The sequence below is a fragment of the Arvicola amphibius genome, chromosome 6 (assembly GCF_903992535.2).
Source record: "Arvicola amphibius chromosome 6, mArvAmp1.2, whole genome shotgun sequence".
Taxonomy (NCBI): Eukaryota; Metazoa; Chordata; class Mammalia; order Rodentia; family Cricetidae; genus Arvicola; species Arvicola amphibius.
This window is the reverse complement of record NC_052052.2, coordinates 15257401-15277513: the sequence shown is the minus strand read 5'-3', so window position 1 is coordinate 15277513 and position 20113 is coordinate 15257401. Positions and strand designations below refer to the sequence as shown.

Below are 20113 nucleotides of genomic sequence, written 5' to 3'. Positions count from 1 at the left end.
CTGTGTCTTCCCGCTCTCCTCCCCATCCTTGTCATTGTCTAGACGCTCCCCTGCCATCTCCCCACTCCGCTTTCTGTATGTCCCTCCCCCAATGTCTCTGGCTCTCTGTCTCCTTTGCCGTGTCTGCCTGTCATTGTTCCTCAGACCTCCCTCCCAGCTCACCCTTGACATTCAGTCTTTATTTTCTCCCTGTGTTCCTCTGCGTAGCCCACCTTGGCCAAGAGTCACACAGGAAGCCAGAGGCAGCCCTCTGAAGAAGAGTCAAGGCCGGGCAAGTACCTGTGCCTCCCCACTAGGGCTCCAGATTGGAACATGGTGCTGGGACCCTGCTGTTCTTCCTCTAGGTGTGCTGGCCAGGATGCAGCCAGGCTCTAGAGCCTCTCTGCATAGGCTGGTATGCTGTCCACCCAAGGTATCCCACACTAGAGACACAGCCCAGTTGTGATGAGGACTTTACTGAGCAGGAATGGTGTTTGGAGCTGGGGTGGCCCAATAGGGGGTGGGGTATGTGCCTCCCACTCACACCGGGACTCTGCAGCTTAATCTTCCTCTGCTCCAGCCTTCCATCTCAGTGAATACGTTAGAGGCCAGGTTGGGGAGGCCTGGTCAGGGCAGATGTCCAGAGCATCCCTTCTCCCAGGCAGCCTCACAGGTCCAGCAATCTCAGTCCCTCGGCTCTGGGTGGGGTCTCAGCTCAGTCAGGCTAATGACCCACCCAGGGTGCTCACCCTGGTTCGCCTCTGCTTTGGGACACAGAAAGGGGTCAGACTGGAGGACTCCAGCCCTTCCCAGACCCTGGTAGAAAGGGGCTTTGTGGCACTCTAACACTTCGGGAGTGGGCACATTCCTGGGAAGAGGCCCGGCCTCCTCACCCGAACTTAGCCGTGGGTTGAGGCCAGGGGCCGGGGTGGGGGCTCTCAATGGGCCTCTGTGCCTGCACACAAGAGGCCTCTGTGGTGGAGCTCACAGCCCCACACTCCACCCACAAGCTCCACCTACTCAGCACCCAGGAGCCGAGCCCCACCACTGGCTGTGGTTCAGAGCAGACACGGTATCCCCTCCCCAGTGTAGGATCCACTCCAGTACCTGGTCCGGTACCCCAAGGACCCTCTTATTTTGAACTGTAGGGGGAGAGCAACCTGGCTTGGGGTCCGCACACCTCTAGGCCTGAAGGATAGAGAGTAGAGTGTCACATCCTGACCAGATGTCACACGTACTCACTTCAGTCTCAGGGCCTTTGCGCTTGTCAGTTCTTCTGTGTATAGTACAGTGCACTTCCCAGACACTGCGAATGCTTCACCCCTTTCCTTCAGGGAGACTGCTTCCTTGAACCCCACGGAAAAATGTACCCTCCCCAGCCCCCATTCCCGATAGTCCACACATTCTTACCCGTTTGATTTATTTTCTTACTCCCCGCACTAGAAGCTGCGTTCCCTGGGGATGGGAATTTCTATTGCTTGAGTCCATCACTGTCCCCCTGCCCTAGAACACAACCTGGCGCACAGTAGACCCTCCACACTGCTTGTGACTCAGATGCTCTTCTGGTCTAGGGCTGGTCCTAGGGCTTGTCCTAAAGATCTGAGCTAAAAGTCACTGTCAACCCTGCTCCCTTGTTGTGCTCCAAGAACAGTAGCCTTTGGGGTGGGCATTGTTGGCCTCGAGTTATAGACGCAACGATAAATCTCAGAAACGTCCCAGGCCATCAGTGGCCATTCTGCTCCAGCAGTGAGGCTGTTAACTGGTGAGCTGCCCTACCTCCGTGCGGTGACAGTAGGTGTCACGTTGTGCCCACTCTGTGCTGGGGAGTGTTCTGAGCACTGTGCACGTACTTCAGACTACTTGGTGACTCTTATTAATCTGATATTTATAACCCGTGTTAAACTCACGAGTACACAAAAATATTCTGTATGTACATAATGGGGACTTCAGGAATTATTGGGACGCTGGTCATGGTGGCACATGCCTTTGATCCCAGGATTCAGGAACACCAGAAATTTGAGGTCACCCTAGGCTACATATTATATTTGATCTTAGTTTGGGCAACACAAGATCCTTCTCAAAAAAAAAAAAAAGTTAATTTGAGACCCTGACCCTGTCTCAAACAACAATAGCAAACAAGCTGCAGAAAAGGCTTTACTGAATAAGAGCATTGCCAGGCCAGGCAAGGTGGCACATGCTTTTAATCCTACCACCCGGGAGGTAGAGGCGGGTGGATCTCTGTGAGTTCAACAGCAGCTTGGTCTACATAGTGAGTTCTAGGACATCCAGGGCTATGTAGAGAGAGACTGTCTCAAAAACAAACAACCAAAAAAAAAAAAGCAAGAATAATAAAAAAAAGCAAAAAAAGAATACTTGTTGCCTAAGCTTGAGGCCTTGAGTTCAAATCCTCAGCCTCCTTGGTTGGCCCTGTAACCCCAGCTCTGATCAGAACAGAGGCAGAATGACTGGGGCTTGCTGGCTGCCAACCGAGCCTCAGCCTCAGGTTCAGTGAAACACCATGACCCTGTTTCAAGGGAAAAGACCAGAATGATAGAACAAGACACTCCATGTCTTCCTCTGGCCTTCCTGGGCTCATGGGCACATGCACCTGCATATGCATGTGCATCTCACACACACACATGCATGAGCACATGTGCACATGCATGCACACACACAAAGAAATAATTGAGAATATGGGAGAATGTGTTCATGTAGGTTCACACACCATTCTCTTGTGTAATGTAGGTATATGGCATAGCTTGGTTTGGTCATTCTTTGTGTCAGGCTCTATGTATATGTATGTGTGTGTGCATGTGGGTGTGCTTGTATGTACACATACAAACATCTGACTCATTTGCTAACAGAGAGTTGAAACCACATTTCTAACTCAAGAACACTGTGCTGCTCAGCCATCTTTCCCTGTGACAAAAGACCAGAGATAAGCGACTTTTTTAAAATATTTATTTATTTATTCTGTATACAATATTCTGTCTGTGTGTATGCCTGCAGGCCAGAAGAGGGCACCAGACCCCATTACAGATGGTTGTGAGCCACCATGTGGTTGCTGGGAATTGAACTCAGGACCTTTAGAAGAGCAGGCAATGCTCTTAACCTCTGAGCCATCTCTCCAGCCCCGAGATAAGCGACTTTTAAGGAAGAAAAATTTATTTAGATTCACAGTTTCAGGGATTTTAGACCTTGACCACTTGACCCTGCTGTTCTGGGCCTGTGCTGGCACAGGTGTACCATGGTGGCAGCGTTTAGCAGAGGAGTCTGGGAGGCGGGTGGGGGGGAGACATAGAAGGGCTGAGTCTCAATATCTCTTTCAAGGCCAGGCCCTCAGTGACCTGACTTCCACCCCTTAGGTTCCACCCCCTACAGCAACAGCAACAAGCAGAGGCTAGGGGGATGGCTGCAGGATCTACAACTAGCTGGGTGGTGGTGCTCGCCTTTAATCCCAGCACTGAGGAGGCAGAGACAGGCAGATTTCTGTGAGTTAGAGGCCAGCCTGGTCTACAGAGTGAGTTCCAGGACATCCAGAGCTACACAGAGAAACCCTGTATCGAGGGAGACTTGAGATCCAAACCCTAGCTGACTGCTTATCGGTGGCCATAAACTGTGTCATATACATCCGGTGCTGATGGGAACAATAGTTGTATGTTATAGTCATGTCAGAATGGCATGCGTTTATTTGGCCACGACTCACAGATAGTCCCTTGGGTCATGAATGGGTAGGGTCCTCATTTCCTCATGAAGCTCCTGGTTCGGTGGGGCAGGGTGACAAGTGACCATGCTTCTCCTTTCAAAGTGCCAGCTCTGCACATGGGAGCAGTGTGGGAAGCTAAGCGTCCTTTACCCCAGGCAGAAGCCCTGGGATATAAAGGTGGTTGACCTCTAATCCCCACGTATTATGAAGAAGGAATAAGACTTGCTGAGGTGGGTCAGTACCTGAAGTAGCCGACACAGGACCCGAGAATTCCTGTGGTGCTGTTTGGCCCAGGGGTACCCAGCACAGTTGAGGTGACAAGGGAAGGAAGGTTCCCAGCTTGGAAAGTCGAGGTGCTGTGAGAGCCCAGAGTGGGGGCTCCACACCAGCCAGGGCAGCCCTGATGGTCTTCTCAGATAGAATGGTGGCTGAGCTCAGTCCAGAAGGATGAATAGGAACCGGCTGGGAAAACATCCCGATGAAGGGGTGATCCTCGTGCTAGCCATACCCTGACAACTGCCCCTTCCTGCCCAGCCTCCTCTCAGTCCTGGGCAGGCCTTTCAGGTTGCTGCAGGCTACGCTGTCGCGGGCAGTGCTGGACCTTTCTGTGGAAACACAGGTGTCAGCCCGTGTGGGAGTCCAACCCCTTATTTTCAGGCTGCCAGCTGGGCTCCCACCCATCAAACTGGGCCCTTCATTCACTATGACATTCCACTTTCTCTTCCGTAGTCTATTTCCGGGCTCTGGTAAATTTCACTCGGTCCATTGAGTACAGCCCCCAGTTGGAGAATGCAAGCTCCAAAACATTCCGAGAGGTGTCGGAGGCCGTGGTGAATAAGGTAGGAGGGAGAGAGTGCTTGGGGTTGGGGTTGCCCCGGGGAAGGGGGCAGGGCAATACTAGAGTATGTGGGAGTCATTTGATGGTGGTGTGTCTCCACAGCTGGAATCAGAGTATTTGAAGATCCCGGGAAACCAGATTGTCAGCGTGGTGTTCATCAAGTGAGATGGGTTCTTGGGGATAGAAGGGGTGGGAGCAACCAGGAGGGGCCAGGGATGGGAAGCGGTTTGGCTACCAAGAGCAGGGCAGGGAGGTTCTGAAGGGATGAACTGTTTTTGGTTTTTCTGAGACAGTGTTTCTGTGTGTAGCCCTGGCTGCCCTGGAACTCTTTCTGTAGACCAGGCTGGCCTCAAATTCACAGAGATCTGCCTGCCTCTGTCTTCCAAATCCTGGGATTAAGGTTGTATGTCACTACACCAGCAGGGATGGGTCATTCTTGATGGGAATTCAGAGAGCATAGATGGGGTATCCTGCACCAGAAATGGCCCTACCCTAGGTGCAGGCTGCCCAGATACAGGACTGGCCATGGCAGGAACTTGACAGAGGTATGGATATCATAGACCTCTTTCTCTTTAGGGAGCTGGATGGCTGGGTCTTTGTTGAGCTCGATGTGGGCTCCGAAAAGAAATCGGATGGGCCTCAGATTCAGGACATCCTGTATAAAGTGGTCTCCAGTGGCTCCATTGGCCCCTACATCACCTCTCCCTGGGGATTCAAGTTCCGACACCTGGGCAGAGGTGAGCCTGTTCTCCAAACTGGGGTCGCTCCTCCAGTTTCTCAGACTCTGGCCCCTTCTGGTGTCTCTACCTTGGGTCTTGTCGACTAAGACTAGCATACCACTGGAGACAGGATACTCACTCCATCCAGAGCCTGAGCTTGCCTGTCTTTCTGCTTGGTTAGAGCCAAACTGCTCCCTCCAACAGGACCCATGAAGCTGTATCCTCACAGGCCTTCGTATACTGACAGTAGCTAAAACTCCCCCTTCATTCAGCACTTCCCAGTCAAAAGACATTGGCACTCAGCAAAACCAGCAGTTGTAGGGCTGGGGAGGTGATTCAGCATATAAAGAAGTGTTACCTTAGCACCCATGTGACCCCAAAGATGTGGCAGCCCACCTATATAATTCCAGGTGTCAGGAGGCAGAGTCTGGATCCCCAGAGCAAACTAGCTAGCTAGCTGGACTACAGAACAGCAAGCTCTGATTCAAGAGAGAGACCCAGCCATAGTATAAAAAATGGTGACCAATTAAGGAAGACTGTCAGTCTCAGGCATCTCACATATATGTATGTGCATCTTTATGATATGCATTTATACATGCAAACACTCACACACCTTTTTTTTTTTTGTACCTAAAACCCATCATTCTCAAGCACCAAGTGAGTATAGGCCCTGTTCACAGGGCCCTGATACCTAGCATCCACTCAGGCCTCCCAAGTTCCACAAAGTATTCCTCCTGTTTTCAAGAAGAGAGAACTGAGGTCCAGAAAGGAAAAGCGGTCATCCACACCAATGGGGATGCAAACCAGATCCCGTGTGTGTGCCGCTCTCTCTAGAACCCATGACAGATGGGAAATGAAATATAAACCGGTCCAGAGAGGACAGGAAATGAGCCCAAAGTCACAGTCTTAGATGTAGAAGCTAGGCCTGGATGCTCAGGGTCAGCCCGTGTTTCTTGTCACTCTGCCTGCTGTCCTATCTGACCCACTGAGTCTTTCCTGGGCCAGTTCTGGTTCATTCCTCATAGGCTGTGGTACTCGCCCCTTCTCCAATGTGGCGTCCTTACCGAGCGGGCTCTCGCTTGTCATGTTATGTGCCTCTGACTCAGTGAAGCTCTAGATGGGACAAACTCCAGCCCCACAATGGTGTCGTCTAAGGGAAAAACCAATAGTATGCTATCAGCTCCCTCGTTCTGCATGTAAAACCTCTATCAGTGCACCCCAAAATCAAACTTGCTCTGCTGGGTTTTCAGACCCAGGCCTATGTTTGCTGGAGGCCTAGCTATCATTCTTACCTCAGTGAGTTCTTGGGGAGGGAGGGGGCAGCGGCAGGCTCGGCTCGGGCCTCGGTTTCCAGAGCCCAGGTGGGATAGTTGCTGACTATAGCTTCCTTTCCAGCACAGACCCCCCCGCCACCCCCAGCTGCTGTGGGGGTCACAGTGACACCAGGTGAGAGTATGAGCCTGACTGAGGTCCGGGGGTTCCTAGAGAACCTAACAAATGGAGGGAGAAAAGGAGGACAAAGGCCACATGCCTGCCTCCTCCCACTGTCTCTTTGCCCTCACTGGGCCAGGCTGTAGCCTGCACGCGTATGGCATGGTGGCTGCATGCGTGTGGCGTGTCACCTGTGTGAAGGTCCATGTAAGGAGTTCTGCCCTGTGTTCTACATGTGCCATGTATGTGCCCACCAAGCGCTTCTTGCTCTTGCTGTCTGCCACAGTGGCCTGACTTGGCACCAGAGCCACTTGCAGCCATGCCTCGCCTGTGCTGCCTGTCACAACACTAGCTGCCTCAGCCTGCTGCCTGACTTCCCTCCTGCCTCCTCCCCCACCAACAGTGCCCTGGTTCCCAAGGGTCTGCACCGAGACGGAGTTTGCTTGCCACAGTTATAACGAGTGTGTGGCTCTGGAGTATCGTTGTGACCAGCGACCTGACTGCAGGGACATGTCTGATGAGCTCGATTGCGGTGAGGGGTCCCTGGTGGCGTGCCCACAGGGTCGGGCTACATCGAAGTCTCTGGGTCATCTGGGCTGTAAGGGTTTGGTGCAGGCAGAGAGGTCTGGAGAGCGTGGAGATGGGGAAATAGTGATGGCAGAAGCTGGTCATGGGATGGACTCCAGGGAGCGTGAGGGACTGTGGGGTGAGGGGTGAGAGACACCCAGTCACTAAACATCAAGGGATTCTCTCCACAGAGGAGGCCGCCCCAGAGCTCAGCTCCTTGCCACCTGCTATTGTGAAGGCGTCACCTTTACCACTCTGGCCAGAGGCAGCTGCAACATCTCCACCATCAGTCATGCATAGGCCTCCATTTCTGTTTCCCAGCGTTGCTGTGCCCACAGCCTGTGGACCCCAGGAGGCCACATGCCACAGCGGGCACTGCATCCCCAAAGATTACCTCTGTGATGGCCAGGAAGACTGCAGGGATGGCAGTGATGAACTGGACTGTGGTGAGGACCGTGTAGGGCGGGAGCATGGGGACTGGGCTCTGGTCCACAAAGGACCGCCGTGACTCCCTGCCTGGTCCACACAGGGCCCCCTCCACCCTGTGAACCTAACGAGTTCCCCTGTGGAAATGGACACTGCGCTCTCAAGTTGTGGCGCTGCGATGGTGACTTCGATTGTGAGGACCGCACGGACGAGGCCAATTGCCGTGAGTACAGCAGGCCCCACTGTGCCCCTGTCCCTCTAGTCTGTGTTCTTCCGTTCCCTGCTCTGGGAGGTGTGCTGGCCTTATTAGTCAGTGAGGAACCCTGCAGACCAACATCCAAGGTCCCCTGTGTTTGGAATTACATTAGCAGACAGCCGCTGGCCGTGTCTCTCCTGCTTTACTGTATTTGAGTGACTTTTTCTTGTCACTGTGCTGGTATTGGTGAGGGAACCGTTTCAGCAGATCTCTGTGAAGATGGCATCCTGGACTGGTGTGTGGGTCACAGCCTAACCCATGGGCTGCTCAGTCTATTTTATGCTGTTGTATTAGAAATGCCAGGGCCTGGTCACTTTATAACCCATTGGATTTGGCTCAGTTTTGGAGGCATTATAGATAACATGAGCAAGATAAAGGGAGTGACCCAGAGGGCATCTGAAGAAGGTGGGAAAGGAGCCGTGTTGCCCTGCAGACAATGCCCTGTGCTCACTCCACCTGGTTTTGTTCCCAGCCGTCAAGGAGCCTGGGGAAGAATGTGCGCCCACACAGTTCCGATGTGTCTCCACCAACCAGTGCATCCCGGCCAGCTTCCACTGTGACGAGGAACCTGACTGTCCTGATCGCAGTGATGAGTTTGGCTGCAGTGAGTAAGGGGCTGGGGGTGGAGTGGGAATGGGGCTGGGGCTGGGGGTGGAGTGGGGCTGGGGCTGGGGGTGGAGTGGGGCTGGGGCTGGGGGTGGAGTGGGGATGGGGTTAGGGATGGAGTGGGGTGGCACTGGGTGGGTACCACTTTCCATCTGCTTTCTTCGACCAGTCTCCACTCTCCCAGCACTCCCTGCCCCAATTGCTGATTAAACATTTAACTCCTGCTCTCCTGTCCCCAGTGCCCCCCCAGGTGGTGACCCCTCCCCAGCACTCCATCCAGGCTTCCCGGGGCCAGACAGTGACTCTCACCTGCGTAGCCATTGGTGTCCCCACACCCATCATCAACTGGAGGCTCAACTGGGGCCACATCCCTGTTCATCCCAGGTGTGATGCAGGTGGGAGTGGCCAGCCTGTGGAAGAGGTTGAGTCTGTGGCTCACACCTAACCCACCACTGTCTTGGGGCCTACCAGGGTGACAATGACCAGCGAGGGAGGGCGTGGCACACTGACCATCCGTGATGTGAAGGAGGCAGACCAGGGCGCATACACCTGTGAGGCCATGAATGCACGTGGCATGGTGTTTGGCATTCCAGATGGTGTGCTGGAGCTCGTCCCACAGCGAGGTGCTGCAGGCGGGTCGGCTGGTGGGTGTAGGGTGGGCGACTGGCACCAGTACCACAGAACCTCCTGCTGGTGGCCAGCCACAGCCTCTTCCCTGCCTCCCAGCAGGCCCCTGCCCCGATGGACACTTCTACCTGGAGGACAGTGCCTCCTGCCTGCCCTGCTTCTGCTTTGGTGTGACCAACGTGTGCCAGAGCAGTCGGCGCTTCCGGGACCAGATCCGGCTGAGCTTTGACCAGCCCAATGACTTCAAGGGTATGTGGTGGGTGGGCTCCAGGCTCCTGGGAGTACCAGGGCCAAAGGGCAGGGGGTGACCCAGAAATACTGAATTATGTCAGAAAAACCTTTAGGACAAGCCAGATTCCTGTTTGTAGCTTCCCTGCCTCAGGCTGTAGGGAGAACAGACTCTTGATCCTAGGCGTGCGTACATACACACACACACACACACACACACACACACACACACTACTAAAAAGAGGGCTGGGGAGATGGCTGAGTCAGTGAAGTATTTGCCACACATCCCGGCACCCATGTGAAAGCCAAATACAGTAATATGAGCCTGAAACCCCAGCCCTGGGGAGGCAGAAATGGAAGGACTCCTAGGGGTGTGGCCAGTCAGCCTAGTTCCAGGGTCAGTGAGAAACCCTATCTCAAAAAAAATAGATGCAGATTTGGGGAGTTGATATATTAAGGGCGCTTGCTGCTCTTCCAAAGGATTCAGGTTCAATTCCCAGTACCGATTAGGCAGCTCACAAGCACCAGTAGCTCCAGCTCTAGGGAATCCAACATCCTCTTTTGAATTCTGCTGGCATCTGCACCTGTGTGTATACACATCCCCCAAAACATACATTCATACATTAAGAAAAGAAAGTAAATCATTAAAAAAAATAGGTGGGAGAGCCAAGCATGGTGGCACACCCTTTTAATCCCAAGACTAGGAAACAGAGGCAGGTAGACCTCTGAGTTTGAGGCTACCTGGTCTACATAGTGAGTTTCAGGACATCCAAGGCTATGTAGAGAGACAAAAACAAAAGCAAACAAAGGCAAGCCAACCAAACAAAACTAGAGGGCTTGTAAGATGATTGCCTAAAGTTGACCTCTGGCCTCCACAGGCATGCTGTAGCATGTGCATGCAGATTCATAATTCAGTGTAGTTATTTTCCCCCACAGGTACGTGCATACACACACACATGTCCACATATACCTGCACACAAACATGTCCACACACATATATACCACACAAAAAGCCAAACTGTTGGTTTGCCACCAATGACATGTGAGCATCCAATGGCAGAGTGTAGGTACCAAGTGTTCCTGTTGTCACGTGAAGGGGTGCTGCCTGGGGGCTGGCAGGGTGCTGCCGAGAAATCCTGCATGGAGCTTGGGAGTGGTGCACATGTGGGGAGAGGGTTGGACCAGTGACCCCGTAACAATAAGAGCAAGCCCTCTTTTTAGCACTTTTCCTCATGTTACCCTCAATTTTAAAACTTTTTTTTAATTGATTTATTTATCATGCATCCAGCGTTCTACCTGTCTGTATGCTTGCTCATCAGAAGAGGGCACCAGATCTCACAATGGATGGTTGTGAGCCACCACGTGGGTGCTGGGAGTTGAATTCAGGACCTCTGGAAGAGCAGTCAGTGCTCCCAACCAAGTCAGCTTGTGCATTTTGTCTTCATAAGTCCATCAGTTGGGCCTCCAGGATCATTGTTTCATAGAAAAGGAGACTGAGACTTTTGTCCAGGCTCAGGCCCCAGGAACATAGTGGAAGCAGGACTTGGGTTTTTGTTCTTTAGCCCCAGATAGTTTTCTGCTAACTTCAGTGGGCTGTTCCCAGTCTGATGGTCCAAAGGTTCTGAGAAGTCCTGCTGTAGTGAGCCTCTTGCCCTTTCCTTGATTGTGGCTTCTAACATGGCTCCCAGCTATCACTCTGCAATGACGGCCCTACCTAGGGCATGCACCAAAACTTTAGGAGGTCAAATGACTAGAAAAAGAAAAGAGCCAATGCGTCTTTGTGGGTAGATTAAAACAGGATTTTATGTAGCCCAGCCTGGCCTCCAACTTGAACTCATGATCCTCCAGGAGTGCTGAGATTGCCCAGCTCTGTTTGGCTGCTTCCTAACTTCCAGAGAGAGATGCCTCTATTTTCTCTCTATTATCCTTTCCTGGATCCCTGCTTCCAGGGTGGTGGTTCTCCACTAATCATGGGCTGCAGTCCTCACCCGCCTTTTGTCCTTGCAGGTGTGAATGTGACCATGCCCTCGCAGCCCGGTGTGCCCCCTCTCTCCTCCACCCAGCTGCAGGTCGACCCGGCCCTACAGGAGTTCCAGCTGGTTGATCTGTCACGCCGCTTCCTCGTCCATGATGCTTTCTGGGCCCTACCTAAGCAGTTCCTGGGTAACAAGGTGAGGGCAGCTGCATCTCTGGGGACAAAGCAAGATCTCTATCTGCTGCCCTCTCAACCCACTTTGGGTTCTTCCCTGACCACCTACTCTGGGCTGGCCAGAGTGCCCCACACTGGCCCCCTTGGGTACATGCTGTCTGCCATGGACTGGGTTCTCCATGCCCAGTTCTCTATGAGCCTTTCATGCGGGGCACTCTATGAGACTCAGAGGGGAAGAGTGAGGGACTGGAGGACAGGATGCAGCTGCTTCAGGATGGCTGCCCGCCCCTGATCTTACCTGTCCTGGCCAGGTGGACTCCTATGGTGGCTCCCTGCGCTACAAGGTGCGCTATGAGCTGGCACGAGGCATGCTGGAACCAGTACAGAAACCAGATGTGATCCTCGTGGGTGCAGGTTACCGCCTCCACTCCCGAGGCCACACACCCACCCAGCCCGGAACTCTGAACCAGCGCCAGGTCCAGCTGTCTGAGGTTGGTGTGACACCTGAGTCCCAGAGGTCGGTCTAGGAGGGAGGATTGGCCAGGGCGGAGTGATGGCATGCCACGCAGGCATGGATAGACAAAACAACCTTATCCCCTCCAGGAACACTGGGTCCACGAGTCTGGCCGGCCCGTGCAGCGGGCTGAGATGCTGCAGGCACTGGCGAGCCTGGAGGCTGTACTGCTGCAGACAGTGTACAACACCAAGATGACCAGTGTGGGACTGAGTGACATTGTCATGGACACCACTGCCACCCACACCACCAACCACGGTCGTGCTCACAGTGTGGAGGAGTGCAGGTACCTGCCCCCGGTCGGCTGTGGCTCATGGGGATGCTATCTGGAGCAGAGGTGAAACAGCAGAGCGTGTGTTTCCTGCAGCCATTCTCTTGATCCTATCCCCACAGATGCCCCATTGGCTATTCTGGTTTGTCTTGCGAGAGCTGTGATGCCCACTTCACCCGGGTGCCTGGAGGGCCCTACCTAGGCACTTGCTCTGGCTGTAATTGCAATGGCCATGCCAGCTCCTGTGATCCTGTCTATGGCCACTGCCTGGTGAGTAGCTCAAGCTGCCACTTGGACGTTGGACAGGAGTGGGACTTCCTATATCCATGAGCATGGCATGACCTCTAGAATGGCTGGAATGGCTCCAGGTGAACCTTCATGACCTCTGGATACCTTAACAAGAGATACGGTATCTGGACAACGGAGCCGAAAGCCTCTCTTCCTTGGCAAGGGCTGTAGGAAGCATGGTCCAGACATTACACCTTCCCTCTTGGGGATAGTGATGAGGACTGGGATTGCAGAGCTGATGAAAGAGAAGGCACAGACAGGCCACTGCCTTCAGATTCCCGAGCAGCTGTAGGGGTGACAGATGGACTCTAGGGCAGAACTGGCCCTGGGTGCAGCCTGGAAGAGAGTGGCAGGTTTGGATCCATGTCAAGAGGTGTTTGGAACCATCGATGGGATTGGCTTCCGTGCTGGGCTACCACTGCCAGAGGAGGCACCTTGAGGCTACTGTCTACACAACTGAAACATTCTAGAGCCTGTCTGACCCGGTTCTGCTCAGTAGGACCTGAGCCACCCGCTACCCTCTCCTGTTCTAGAATTGTCAACACAACACAGAAGGACCTCAGTGTAACAAGTGCAAGGCCGGCTTCTTTGGGGATGCCACAAAAGCCACGGCCACTGCCTGCCGGCCCTGCCCCTGCCCATACATCGATGCTTCTCGAAGGTCAGACCCCACTCAGGATATGGTAGTGTGGCAAGTAGGGGTATTCTCTGTCAGGAAAACTGAGTACCCACATGGATTTCAGTCCTGACCTTCTTGCTGAGTTGCCCCATGCTCTTTGATCTCTTGTGGACCTCATTTTCCCTTTCTGTATAATGGGCCCATCTCCTGTCCTATGATTGCTATGAGGCCACAGAGGAAGAACAGGGACCGGGAGATGGCATCACGCCTCTCCATGTGTCTGTGGGAACAGAGGTCATTTCCTGGTGTGAGCATGTCAGACCCCCAGTTCTACCCTTCCCCACAGATTCTCAGACACTTGCTTTCTGGACACGGATGGCCAAGCCACCTGTGATGCTTGTGCCCCAGGCTACAGTGGCCGTCGCTGTGAAAGGTGAGGAGCTAATAGGATCGGGTTGGGGGTCGTGGAGACAGGATGCCCAGGCTGGGTGTGACAATGTTGTCTCCCCCAGCTGTGCCCCTGGCTATGAAGGCAACCCCATCCAGCCAGGCGGGAAGTGCAGACCCACCAGTGAGTATTGTGACCACCTCTTCTCATAACCTGCTGGGCGGGGGTCACCTCTGCCCCTTCTCAGTCCATGCCCAGAATCCCTGGAGAGAGAGCCACCCATCTAACCCATCCTGCCAATGCTTTCCTTCTGCTTCCAGCCCAGGAAATCGTGCGCTGTGACGAGCGAGGCAGCCTGAGCACCACGGGAGAGGCCTGCCGCTGTAAGGTATATGCGCTCTACTCTCTCCAAGACCGTGATCCTAGCCTAACTGTGGCCAAGGGAGGAAGGAGAGCCTACCCTCTCTGGTACCTTGGCGAGTGGACGCTGGCCTTGCCTGAGGTCCATAGGCCAGGCTGGCTGGTCTTCTATACCATGAGGGAAGTCCCGGCCTTGGGCAGGAGCACTGGTTAAGGAGTCGGCCACCCCGAGTTCAGTTTCCTGACATGCCCTCAGCAGCTGGCTCTCTCTTGCATCACTCTGTCAGGTCTCGTGTTGATGTCACAGCAGTAGTGGGAGACCCAGATGTCAGTGGAGAAAGGAGCCGGGCCAGCTTCGCAGTCAGGCACTCCCAATCTTGTAACGAGGAGTAGATAAACACACTGAGAGACCATGTCTCAAGCCTCACTTTTGTGAGGATAGAGAAATCTCCACCTTCCTCTCAAGGCTCTAATGCAAGTTGAGTGAGGTGGCTGAAGAGGCACTCGCACGGTACATGGAATTCTCCATCATAAGTTGTCATGGTAGTCAATCCAACTGACTTGCTTTGTTTCAAATCCTAACTTATTTGTGAGCTTCTTAGCCAATGAGAAAAGGGAGAGCGGTTTCCGTAAGCACCCATGATCTGGCGGTGATTGTGCTGGTGGCGGTGATGCCTCACACATATGTGTTTTCCATGGTGCTCTGGGACCCCCATCTAGACCGTGGGTGGATTCAGCTGCTAGTTCGAGGCAGCGTCTCCCAGGGGCCATCCTGCAGCTCCTGACTCTGTGTCCACAGAACAATGTGGTGGGGCGCTTGTGCAATGAGTGCTCAGATGGCTTCTTCCACCTGAGCAAGCAGAACCCTGATGGCTGCCTCAAGTGCTTCTGCATGGGAGTCAGTCGCCAATGCAGCAGCTCCTCCTGGAACCGTGCCCAGGTACCCATAGGAGAGTGGCAGCTGGACGGGACAGCCATGCCCGGGGCTGGGGGGACAAAGGGTGGGTCCCACCACCACTACCACCACCACCATTGCCCCTTTCCAACATTTTCAGGTACTCGGGGCTTCCGAACAGCCCTCTCAGTTCAGCCTGACGAATGCCGCAGGTTCCCACATCACCAGTGAGGGTATCTCATCCCCTGCACCTGGGGAGCTGTTGTTCTCCTCCTTCCACAACCTCCTGTCTGGACCCTACTTCTGGAGCCTTCCCGCCAGCTTCCGAGGAGACATGGTGGGTGGGGTCAGAGGAACAAGACAGGCAGGGCATTAAGAGGATAGCAAGAACATGGCCTGACCTGACTGACGTCTCCAACTGAAAACCTGTCCACCCCGGCTCAGGTGACCTCCTATGGAGGAGAGCTGCGCTTCACCGTAACCCAGCGGCCCCAGCCCAGTTCTGCACCCCTGCACAGACAACCACTGGTGGTACTGCAGGGGAATGGCATCATGTTGGAGCACCATACCTCACGGGATCCCAGCCCCGGGCAGCCCACCAACTTCATAGTGCCCTTCCGAGAGGTGAGCCCCATCCCATCCCTTCTTGTTCCTCTCTTTCGGGGCCTCAGCACAAAGGAGGACAGGAATGGATCGTATGTTGTTTCCTTGACAGCAAGCCTGGCAGCGTTCTGATGGGCAGCCAGCCACAAGGGAGCACCTGCTGATGGCCCTGGCAGACATCGACATCCTCCTCATCCAAGCGTCCTACACCCAGCATCCGGCCGAGAGCAGGTAGCGGGGCCAGGGCCGGGCAGAGGGTTCTCCAGACTGAACAGAAACATAGTATAGCCCCTCACACTTTGCCAGTAGAACAGAGAGCACGCTGCTGCCTCCCTTACAGAATCCTAAGAAGCTGGGGACCAGTGTCTCCCGAATCAGCTTTCCAGCAGTCCCCAGAGGAGCTGGGTAGTTTAGCATGTCCAGGCGAGGAGGGGGAGAGGGTAGCCCTTTGGAGGAAGCAGCAGATGTGAGTGGTTGGCCGCAGCCCAGGAGACTGCAGAAGAATGAAGGCCACGTGGTGATGGAGCTCAGGACTCTGGGTATTCCCAGGACACAGTGAGCATCCCTTCACCGTGTGTCTTGTCACATCCAGGATCTCTGGCATTAGCATGGACATGGCTGTGCCGGAGAACACCGGCCAGGACTCAGCGTTGGAAGTAGAACAGTGTACCTGTCCACCCGGGTACCGCGGTCCTTCCTGCCAGGTGAGCCTGGGTCCCCCACCTCTCCACCCAACTTCCCTCACAGTGCTTGCTGGCCTGTCCTCCTTTGTCTCTCCCCATATGGTCAGCCCCCCCCACCGGTGATCTTTCTGTTCCCAGGACTGTGACACAGGCTACACACGCGTGCCCAGCGGGCTCTACCTGGGCACCTGTGAACGCTGCAACTGCCATGGCCACTCGGAGGTCTGTGAGCCCGAGACTGGTATTTGCCAGGTGAGCCCTGCCCCTTCACTCTCAATCCTCAGAGAGCCTTGGCTTCCAGAGGCCTGGCCTCAATCTGCCCTATGTCTCCCCAGAGCTGCCAGCACCACACGGTGGGCGATCGCTGTGAGCAGTGTCAGCCAGGGTACTATGGGGATGCCCAGCGGGGCACACCACAGGACTGCCAGCCCTGCCCATGCTATGGAGCCGCTGCTGCTGGCCAGTGAGTCTGGGCCCCACTCTTCCTGAAGTACCTACCGCCCTTCCTACCTTCTTTCTTGCCCAGCACTGGGGAGAGGCTATAGTTAAATCCTGGTTAGCCACTTCTCAGTGTGTCACTGGGGACAGATAGCCTCGCTTTCAAAGCCCTAGTTTCCTAAATGGGGACCGCGTACCCACCTTAGCCCCTGAGTAGAACTGAGGGAGGTGGTGAGACAGGAACTCTTGGCATAGACTTAACCCGCCTGCCTGGTCTGTGAGAGAGCCCGGTAGGCGTAGTCGATGTCTTACTGATGGAACTTTCCCCCTTTCTCAGAGCTGCCCATACTTGCTTCCTGGACACAGATGGTCACCCCACCTGTGACTCATGCTCACCAGGCCACAGCGGGCGTCACTGTGAGAGGTGAGATGGGTGGAGGGGAGTGCCGGGGACCCAGGAAGGTCTACCTGAGCCATCAGCTCTCCTCTTTGTGAGCCGCACCCTTTAGCCTGGCATCGGCCTGCTGCCCACCTCCCAGCCCGACGTTTGTCTTACCCAGGCCAGAGCCTTCCCACTAGACCCTTTGCTGTTTGGCTATTTTGATACAGAGTTTCACATAGTCCAGGCTATCTACAAACTCATTATGTGGCCATGTATAGCTTTGAACTACTTCCTACCTCCCTCTCCTGGACATGCTTTAGGCTCACACCACCAAGCCGAACATTAGGTCTCTTGATCTTGACCTTTTGAGTCAAGGCCTGATGGAATCAACTCATTGGCTGTGCCTTGGACCCACCCTTGCTTTGGTCTCCCCCATGCTTCATCTATCAAATGGGCGCACACGGCTGACAGTGGGGGTCACTGAGTCCAAGCCCAGATCCCCCTTGGACCTAGGCTCTTCACCAGTTTCCCAGGACTCCACTTTCTCTCTCTCTCTCTGTAGGTGTGCCCCAGGTTACCATGGTAACCCCAGTCAGGGCCAGCCCTGCTACAGTGAGTAGAATTGCAGACTTGGGAGGGCATGGCAGGCGGGGGTGGGGGTGCTTTTCTTTCCAGGGGGAGCCAGGACAGGCCCTTTGTATCCCTGGGACCTGGGAGAGGTGGCTTTACCTTTTTGATTCTTGGCTTCTCCATCTGTCACGTGGTGTTGGGAAGAGGCACCGCCCACATCCCCAGAAGCAGGTAGAGGTCCTGCTTCTGTTGAGTAACAGACAGGTTTAGAGAGGGGCAGAGATTGGGGTGTTTGGTGTCTGGTTTGAGGATGCCATCTGTGGCTTCTTTACACTTCAGGAGATGGTCAGGTTCCAGAGGGACTAGGCTGTGGCTGTGACCCCCATGGCAGTGTCAGCAGCCAGTGTGACGCCGCTGGTCAGTGCCAATGCAAGGTGAGTTCAAAGTCCTGCCTTCTATGAGGTCCAGCTCAGTCCACCCCTGGGGCTGAATAGAAGTCAGATGGTACCTGAGGGGATCCTCAACCCTGGTCGTGGGATGGGTAGACAGATCTGCTCACAACTGCTAGAAATGGTTGGGAGGGCTGGCTTCAACGGCTTTTAGGGTCCAGCAGACACTCCTGAGTCCCTTCACACATCTTTTTTTCCATCTTTCCCAGGCCCAGGTGGAAGGCCTTACCTGCAGCCACTGCCGGCCCCACCACTTCTACCTGAGTTCCAGCAACCCAGAAGGCTGCCTGCCCTGTTTCTGTATGGGTGTCACCCAGCAGTGTGCCAGCTCCTCCTACTCTCGCCACCAGGTAAGAGCCTGAAGGTCGGGAGCACTGTCCGAGCTGAGTGCCAACCTTCCGAAAGGATACCCATCTCTGGGCCTCCGTTATTGCTCATCTCGGCGCTGAGCACACCCCTTCATTAGCCCCGATGTCTACCCCTTCCATCATGTCTCCCTCAGTCCTGGTCTCAGCGAACCCCATGTCCTGCCCTGTCCATCCTGGTATGTCTGAGCCCTCACCTAGCTGACCCCTGTTTTTCCCCCTGCTGCCAGATCTCCACCCACTTTGCTCCTGGGGACTTCCAAGGCTTTGCCCTGGTGAACCCGCAGCGCAACAGCCAGCTGACAGGAGGCTTCACCGTGGAATCGGTGCCTGGTGGGCCCCAGCTCTCTTTTGGCAACTTTGCCCAGCTTGGCCAGGAGTCCTTCTACTGGCAACTTCCGGACACATACCAGGGAGACAAGGTAAGACCTAAGTGGGGCCTGCAGCCCCTCCCGAGTGCCAGCTCTAAGCGAGGTCCATGCTGAACATGGAGTCAGCATGGGGTCATGGCTGCCATGTCATGTGGCCTTTTGGGTCCTGCAGACCTCACTTTACATCTCTCAGCTGCGCTGTTCATAGCTGGACACCTGACCCGACCTCCCCAGCCCAGGGTGACTGGGAGGATTTCCCCTGACACACACTGAGTGCTCAGCTTACTGGTGACAATTGCACTTTCGGCATAGGCTGCAACACATGCACAGTGACACAGTTTCAGTGTGGACCCCCCCATGGCTTATCTGTGCTGGGGGTTGCAGGCAGAGTGCTGGATGCCGGCATGGTGATTCTCGGGTCATTTCTATCGAGCTCTGACTACACGCTCATACAGGCATCTTAAGTTACGGCTGTGTGAACCAGGCAGCCTTGCTGCCGTTTCCTAGTAGAGGGAAGTAAGGCTAGAGAAGCCAAGAATGTGATCTGAGTCCCACAGCTAGTGGTCAATAGTGGCGGGATTTACACCCAGGTCAGACCTGCCCTTAAAAAGCTGAGCTAAGCAAGAGAGCCGTCCTTTTGACGTTGAAGCAAGATCTGCTAGGAAGGCAGCATCGTCAAGGATGGTCTTGTGAAGGGCAACATCTAAGAGGTGAATTCCAGGGGGCTGGAGAGATGGCTCAGAGGTTAAGAGCACTGGCTGCTCTCCCAGAGGACCGGGTTCGATTCCCAGCACCCACATGGCAGCTCACAACCTTCTGTAACTCCAGTTCCAGGGAATCCAACAACTTCACATAGGCATCCATGCAGGCAAAACACCAATGCACAAGAATAAAAACAATAGGGCTGGAGAGATGGCTCAGCGGTTAAGAGCATTGCCTGCTCTTCCAAAGGTCCTGAGTTCAATTCTCAGCAACCACATGGTGGCTCACAACCATCTGTAGTGGGGTCTGGTGCCCTCTTCTGGCCTGCAGGCATACACACAGACAGAATATTGTATACATAATAAATAAATAAAATTTAAAAAAGAATATTATATACATAATAAATAAATATTTAAAAAAAGAATAAAAACAATAAATAAGAGGTGAACTCCAAAACAGCCACGTGTGGTCCTCAGTCAAGGCTATGGTACCAGGACAAGTGGGACTTACTTAGTGTGTAAGTCCCCCACCAGCAGAGGCCAGTACCCAATCAGCCACACTTTAATCCCATCAGCAGTGGGGCTTGGTGGCTTTCCAGTCCCTGCTCCTTAGAGGGAAAGAGATGCCGCCACCCCTGACCAACTCGGCTGCCTTCTGGTGCCTTCCTCCTCTTGGTTCCTTCT

At 54.3% G+C, this 20113-nt stretch overlaps 1 protein-coding gene across 1 annotated transcript in view; it reads left to right on the top strand.

The window, feature by feature from the left end:
- Positions 1-20113, top strand: part of Hspg2 (heparan sulfate proteoglycan 2) — a 101327-nt gene that overhangs the window by 36468 nt on the left and 44746 nt on the right. The window contains exons 4-33 of the mRNA XM_038333914.2: positions 4415-4524; positions 4626-4684; positions 5100-5260; positions 7077-7205; positions 7432-7686; positions 7770-7889; positions 8395-8526; positions 8768-8912; positions 9000-9151; positions 9258-9404; positions 11391-11554; positions 11844-12023; positions 12136-12332; positions 12440-12587; positions 13139-13266; positions 13571-13657; positions 13737-13795; positions 13933-14000; positions 14772-14912; positions 15028-15204; positions 15312-15491; positions 15583-15701; positions 16063-16174; positions 16292-16405; positions 16489-16616; positions 16929-17015; positions 17536-17585; positions 17883-17977; positions 18202-18342; positions 18588-18779. Of these exons, the coding sequence (XP_038189842.1) occupies positions 4415-4524; positions 4626-4684; positions 5100-5260; positions 7077-7205; positions 7432-7686; positions 7770-7889; positions 8395-8526; positions 8768-8912; positions 9000-9151; positions 9258-9404; positions 11391-11554; positions 11844-12023; positions 12136-12332; positions 12440-12587; positions 13139-13266; positions 13571-13657; positions 13737-13795; positions 13933-14000; positions 14772-14912; positions 15028-15204; positions 15312-15491; positions 15583-15701; positions 16063-16174; positions 16292-16405; positions 16489-16616; positions 16929-17015; positions 17536-17585; positions 17883-17977; positions 18202-18342; positions 18588-18779 (3977 nt within the window). The remainder of the gene's footprint in view (positions 1-4414; positions 4525-4625; positions 4685-5099; positions 5261-7076; positions 7206-7431; positions 7687-7769; positions 7890-8394; positions 8527-8767; positions 8913-8999; positions 9152-9257; positions 9405-11390; positions 11555-11843; positions 12024-12135; positions 12333-12439; positions 12588-13138; positions 13267-13570; positions 13658-13736; positions 13796-13932; positions 14001-14771; positions 14913-15027; positions 15205-15311; positions 15492-15582; positions 15702-16062; positions 16175-16291; positions 16406-16488; positions 16617-16928; positions 17016-17535; positions 17586-17882; positions 17978-18201; positions 18343-18587; positions 18780-20113) is intronic.